The sequence below is a fragment of the Gadus morhua genome, chromosome 21, assembly GCF_902167405.1.
Source record: "Gadus morhua chromosome 21, gadMor3.0, whole genome shotgun sequence".
In the NCBI taxonomy this organism is placed as follows: Eukaryota; Metazoa; Chordata; class Actinopteri; order Gadiformes; family Gadidae; genus Gadus; species Gadus morhua.
The window spans coordinates 3,016,189-3,023,351 of NC_044068.1; the positions used below are offsets into that span (position 1 = coordinate 3,016,189).

Below are 7,163 nucleotides of genomic sequence, written 5' to 3' on the forward strand. Positions count from 1 at the left end.
AAACAGGAAGAGCTTGTTTTCAGGAAAACACACACACACACACACACACACACACACACACACACACACACACACACACACACACACACACACACACACACACACACACACACAAATAAACATGCAAGCTCAGACAAGCAAAAAACACAAACACACACACAAACACACACACACACACACACACACACACACACACACACACACACACACACACACACACACAAGCAGACAAGCACAAAAAAACACACACGCCCACACACACGCACACAGAAATAAACACACACGCACAGAGAAACGGATACATGATATCAATTGCGATGAACTCAGACTATAAAAATACGTTCACGAAACAAGTTCTGTAGAGATTGTATTATATTTCCAAAAATATATGTACAGTCTATTACAAAGGTTACAAAGCAAAAAGAATTGTCTATGTAACAAGAAATCGTCTAATTAAATGTTTTTTACAGTTTGTGGTTGGGGAAAATATTTCTGACCAGTGAATATTCTCAATACTTTTTAAACACAGAAAAATAAATAATAAATCAACATTTTGTATTACTGTACAATAAACTAAAAGGCGGGAAAAAAAACAATTCAAGATGGAATTCCTATCGGCTGTCTTTGGTCCTAAATGAAAACAAATGATGTACAACTGAAATAGTGTGGGTGACATTTATCATCTGCGTGTGAGATAGAAAAATATAGTGCATTTTCAACGTATTCAGAGCTCACTACTGAGTAATATGTGTAAAAAAAACAATATAAATAAAATGTACAAGTTTTACAATTAGAACACATACAAAGTCTCTCGCCCGCCCCTCATTTCCCGACACAATCAGCAGTGCTGAACTCTTTGGAATTACCCGCCAAAACCAACCAATCAGCTTTCACGATGTCCCTCCACTGAACCACAGGGTTTCTTAAAAAAAAGAACGTTCTGGAACGTTCTGGTGTTCCTGAATCCCTCAACCCAGAACATTCCACACCTTCCTCGTATCCGTTGACCGTAAAACACAGAACGACCCTCGACAGAAGTCGTGCTTTTGCGCTTTTAGTCGAGTTCACGTTGTTTTTCATTTCCCCTCCCCTCCCCCTCCCCGGTTCAGAAGGGACGAGGCGGGTAAACCAGGAGGACGGGTAGAAGGTGACTGTTGGTGAAGGTCACCTCGGGTTCTACCCGAGGATCGATCGCATCCCCGGACGTAATCTCAATTTGGCTCAAAGTGCTGCTTCGACAAGAGGACCACCGCGAGAGAGGGAGAGGGGAGAGAGGGAGAGAGGGGAGAGAGAGACACAGGGAGAGAGGGGAGAGAGAGAGGGGAGAGAGAGACACAGAGAGAGAGGGGAGAGAGAGACACAGGGAGAGAGGGGAGAGAGAGACACAGAGAGAGAGGGGAGAGAGAGACACAGGGAGAGAGGGGAGAGAGAGAGAGAGAGAAGGAGGGAGGGTGACAGAGAGATAAAAGTGTGAGAAAGACAGAGAGACAGATATATATAGAGAGAAAGTTCTAGCCCCAGGGCTCCAGGACTACTGTAGCCCCTCAATTTCAGATCAGAGCAGGCAAGGGGGGGGGGTGGGGGTGAAGGGTGGAAGGATTGTCGCAGGTGGTGGTGGAGGAGGTGGAGGTGGTGCAGGAGGAGGAGGAGGAGGAGGAGGAGGAGGTGGGGGAGTGAGAAGAGGGGATTGACTGCTGCTTTTGATGTCGAGGAGTTTTGTGCTGACTGAAGGACTTTAGAACGCTCTACAATTCAAAGCTGACGCCGGGCCAGCTGAAACGCCCGAGAAAGGCCTGGTGTGTGTGTGTGTGAGCACGAGTGTGAGTTTGTGTGTGTGTGTGTGTGTGTGTGCACGAGAGTGTGAGTGTGTGTGTGCGTGTGAGCACGAGAGTGTGTGCGTGTGTGTGGGTGAGCACGAGTGTGTGCGTGTGTGGCGGTCTGTGTGTGTGTGTTTGTGAGACCCAGGGCCCTCTCCGGTGGGTACGAGCCCCCCGTTCCAGGACCACAGAGAGGAACAGACGGAGAGAGGGGGAGGGGCCGGTTGTCACGGCGACGCGCCCGCGAGGAGCGTTTCATCTCCGCCATAAACGAGAGATTAAAAAGGGAAGCAGGGGAAGGGAGGGGGGGCGGGGGGGGGGGGATTGTGGGGATAGATGATGCATTTATCTCGCAGGCAGCAGCAGTTGGCTCCTTCTCCAATATGAGGGAAAGTGTTTCCATTGAACAGCCGCCCCCGACGCGGCTCAGCTCCACGCCAGAGAGGACGCCACCTGATGCCTGATTGGCTCTCGGCGGGCGGGCGGTGGAGGAGACGCCAGGATGTGTGATCAATCACGCCGCTACGGGGGGGCGGGGGCGGGGGACGGGGGGGGGGATTGATTTCACAGTACATCTCTGTGCTGTAAGGATCCGCCCCTCTGGTTCTCGGGGTAGAGTCCAGAAGGGACCCGATCGGTCTGGTTTACGGCTGACTCCAGCGTTGTTTTGGCTCCTCCTCCTAAACCCGTATCAGGCGTTCTGGTTAGGTGGACCTCAGGGGGGCGGGGGGGGTGAGGGGAGATAACCCTGTGAGTGAGGAGGAATCATTCAGACTCACACTACACTAACGAGAGGCCCCCCTTTTCAGAGGTCGTTTGGGGTGCTACACACAGGGGGTTTGTCATCTGGTAACGCAAGCTTTCCCCAAAGCGCTCGTCTGGATTGAAATGGAGGGACTTTGACATCATCGGAGTGACATCATCACCAGGAAGTGACATTGGCACCCTTCTACTGTTTTGGGAACAGGCCCTCGTCAACGCGGCAACACAAACAACCATCTTCCCTTCTCATCCGTCCCCTCTTCCTCTCTCGTCTTCATCGAGCGCTAAGCGCCCGGTGGCGTCTCGCAGAGAGAACCCGTCTTTATGACCGCGAGGTGCGAGTCCAGTCGCTTCAGGTCGGAGAGTTCTCGCTCCCTCTCAGGAGGACAAGATATTCCCAAAGCGTCCGCACACTGTGAGGCTAACACAGCTAGCACCTTTGATTCCCAGGTGAGGACAACTTCGACCTGCTAATTATTGCTCTGTTTCGCCGACCCGTCCTGCAGACGAGCCGAACTTGCCCATCAGACCTATTTTATGCACTTGATTTGAATCGCCTCCATTTCCTGATAAGAAGGTAACCAAGAAGAGCGTTAGGAGCTGATTGGTCGCCTGCTGAGAGTAGACCGATATCTAATGGAAACCGCGTAAAGCATTGCCATCCAAGTGCCTAAAACAGCGGCATAACCTAGCACATTTTAAGGCAGTACTTGTAAAATTTACACTTTCCATAGATTCACCCCTAGGTACATATGCAGCTCAACAGTTCATATATTAAACATTGTGTGCAACATAGTATTTTAGGCAAAACAATGGCAGAATAATCAACGGTGGCTAGAGTTACAATACAATCTTCAAATGGTGCTAAAATATCCTCTAATAAAACTAAAAGAAACGTTTGAGGACACCTGACAGAAAATTCAAGCACTTCCTGTCAAGCACTTCCTGCTGTGAAGACTACAGACAAATAAAATATTGCTACACTGATACCCAAGTTTGCGGTCCTTCCACAAATCCTTTTTTGTCTTCAGTGTCTCAGTGGTGGTCGTCATCTTCCAAAGCGGCATTCTGTGCTTTTTGAAAGCTCCCACGTCCGTCTTAAAGTGTGAGAAATGTGTGTGAAAAAGTAAAGTGGACAGTGACCTCCCCACCGGCCTCAGAAGAGCTCCGAGATCCCTAGTCCTCAGAAGACCTCCAATACCTCCAGTCCTCAGAAGACCTCCGAGAACTCCAGTCCTCGGAAGACCTCCGAGACCTCCAGTCCTCGGAAGAGCTCCGAGACCTGAAGTCCTCAGAAGACCTCTGAGACCTCTACTCCTCATAAGACCTCCAAGAACTGGAGAACTCTGAAGACCTCCAAGATCTGGAGACCTCGGAAGACCTCCAAAAACTCCATCCATCAGAAGGTCTGTGGGACGTCCAGTCGTCCCCAGAAGGGACCAGGAGTCCAGGAGAATGTGTTGAAGTGGACACAGCCGTATGGGGAGAAAATAACGTAACTGAAACATTCAAAATGTCCCCAGTAAGTCTCAACACAAACTGGGAGAAGTACCGGTTTAGAGTCCAACCAAAAGGCTCAGTCTTTGTTCACGCTCTGCTTTTTGATTAGATGGTTTACCCTGTTGTCAAGTCCAAAGAAAAACTATAAAATAAGCTATCGTTAAGCTGAAAAGTGTCTGGCGGAGGACTCAATCAAATTAAAAATAAAAAAAGGGAAAAAAATACTGAAAAGCCACCACAAGGGAACAATAATTCTGTTTGTTAAAAGAAAATCCATATTCATGGTGTGCTGAATGGTCCATGAAGGTAGAGGAACCTGGGGGTGGAAGGTCCATCGTTCCTTTGATATGTGGTAGACATCTTCAACACCCAGACCCCGCCCCAATAATCCAAGTCCTTATCCTCTCCTTAGTGGCCTCTCCCAGAAGACGGAGGGTCCAACATACCCCCCCACCCCCCCCGAGGAAACAAAGGAATGGAAGCATCCGGGGCGGTGGTCCTGGGGAGGCCTCCTGATTGTCCCGTGGGCCCCCCAGAGGGGCTCCCTGGCTGAGCTGGTCCAGACGAGGCCGGTCACACCTGGACTCCTGTCCCGTGGAGGTGCAGCACCTGGGCCCTCATGGTCTGGATGCTGCTCATCACCTTCTTCTGGTGCCCCACCAGCGAGATGCCCAGGCTCATGACGTCCCTGCAGGACCGACAAGAAGCTCCCGTTAGTCAGTGGAAGGCCCTGGACCGGACCTGGACCGGACTGGACCTGGACCGGACCTGGACCGGACCGGACCTGGACCAGACCTGGACCGGACCTGGACCGGAACGGACCTGGGCCGGACCTGGACCGGACTTAGACCGGACCTGGACCAGACCTGGACCGGACCTGGACCGGACTAGACCTGGACTGGACCTGGACCGGACCTGGACCGGACTGGACCTGGACCGGACTGGACCTGGACCGGACCTGGACCGGGCCTAGACCGGACCTGGACCGGACCTGGACCGGACCTGGACCGGACTTGAACCGGACCTGGACCGGACATGGACCGGACCTGGACCGACCAGCCCAGGACCAAAACCAGGACCAAGATCATTGGGGCATTTCATTTTAAAGAAAGAAGCTAAAAATATTCCTGAATCCCTCAACCCAGAACAGTTCTGGGTTGAGGGATTGGTGACGAACGATAGAATTTAGCTCTTTTTAAACCTCACGAAGGATAACTGAGGCTGAGTGCCTTGTCTCAGGTCCTGTATAGGGTGAGTGTGTGCCGGTGGTCTGCAGAGCGGTACGTACTCGATGGACATGCGGGCCACCGACTGCAGGGAGTTGTACCCGGCGGCGGTGAAGTTGTCGCGGTAACGCTCCATCTTGATGGCCTCCAGCCACTCGGACACCGAGCAGAAGGCGCTGAAGTCGGGCGGGTTCTGGTCCAGCAGGGGGCTGATGGGTCTGAGGGCGGAGAGGAGACGTCTTAACGGGGTGGGGGGGGGTCACTGTGTTAGCCCAGCGGGGCGGTAACCACGGAGACGCCTCGTAGCGGCCGAGGTTGGCGTCCGACCCGAGGCTCTACACTACGTGATATCAGCGAAAACAACATTTGTACATTTGACATTTAGGGGATTTGGCCGACGCTTTAATCTAAAGTGACATACAGGAGCAGTCAGGGTGAGGTGTCGCGCTCGCTCTCAAGAGGAACGGATGTCTTTCCCAGAATGCACAGGAAAGCTGTTTGACGGATTCTGGCGTGGCAGAGTTGGGGGAGACTCATGATGCCGATTGGTTTTGAAAAGGCCCGCCCTGGACTCTGGTAGAGCGTGTTGGAGTCCCCGCCATCGTTCCTCCTCACTGCGGACCTCAGCAGGAGATCAGCTCTGCTTAAAGGGTAGGTCCAGGCCAGGTACCAGGGGAGTCGCGTACCTGGTGCAGGTCCCGGCGGGGGTCTTCAGGGTGTTGGGGTTCCGGATCATCTTGTCCAGGAGCCCCACGATCTGCTCAAACTTGGGCCGCTCGGCACGCTCCTTCTGCCAGCAGTCCAGCATGAGCTGGTGCAGCCCGGGGGGGCAGTCCATGGGGGCGGGCAGCCGGTAGCCCTCCTCGATGGCCTTGATCACCTGGGGGGCACATGACACACGTCAGAAAATCACCTTCAGGGCTACATGACACACGTCAGCCAATCGCCTTCAGGGTCACATGACACATGAAACCCGTCAGCCAATTGCCTTCAGGGTTGAAATACCCAAATAGAATAACTTCTTAAGTTCTTTACACGGCATTGGGGAAGATGTAGGAATTGAATATTGTTGTGAAGTGTCCCAGAAAAAATAAGGCATTTCCCAACACTTGAATCGTAGTGTTACCTCGGCTCAGAGACGGTTTAGGTGGGACTCGGGTTTCTAGTTATGAATAAATAAATAAAGAGCGGCCGAACGGCAGGAAGCCGCTGGGCTCCAGGCTCCCTCTTATGTTAGCATGCGGGACGCTTAGCGGCTAGCTCATTGAGAGTCGATCCGGGGCCCTCACAAGGTGCGGAGGGCCCCTGGGCTCCAGCCCCCCCCCACGCGCTCTCCGTGTCCTGATTCTGGGGTGTCAGGAGGCGTATATTTCTATATTTCTAAATATATTCATCTGCTGTCAGCAGTGTTCAAACGGGAGCTGCTGGAAGCAGAGGAGCTGGGAGGAAAATGCAAATATTGTTCCTCCTGCTTCCTGTGGGGGAGCGTCTGACAACGGCTGACAGATAACAAAAAGCAGAAATAAATAAAGAAAAGAACCGCCCGGAAAACACAAACAATCCCCTGACATTGACGTGTGTCAAGTCTGTGGTCCCGGCGCCTCGCATTGGGGCCGCACTGTAGACCCGGCGGCGCGGTTAGCCAGGTTAGCGTGCTTAGCAAGGTTAGCTTGGTTAGCGTGTTCAGCGAGGTTGGTGTGGTTTGCATGGTTAGCGTGGTTAGCAAGGTTAGCTTGGTTAGCGTGTTCAGCGAGGTTGGCGAGGTTAGTGTGGTTTTATTGGTTAGCGTGGTTAGCGAGGTTAGCATGGTTATCGCGGTAAGCGAGCTTAATGTCGCCTTAGGTGATGATCAAAGATT

At 52.2% G+C, this 7,163-nt stretch overlaps 1 protein-coding gene across 1 annotated transcript in view; it reads right to left on the reverse strand.

The window, feature by feature from the left end:
• Nucleotides 1–350: 350 nt before the first annotated feature.
• The window catches only part of LOC115534488 (ephrin type-A receptor 7), a gene marked incomplete at its 5' end in the record, with an annotated part of 8,921 nt that continues 2,108 nt past the window's right edge, over nucleotides 351–7,163 (reverse strand). Inside the window, 3 exon segments of the mRNA XM_030345497.1 lie at nucleotides 351–4,767; nucleotides 5,368–5,523; nucleotides 5,992–6,185. Of these exon segments, the coding sequence (XP_030201357.1) occupies nucleotides 4,653–4,767; nucleotides 5,368–5,523; nucleotides 5,992–6,185 (465 nt within the window).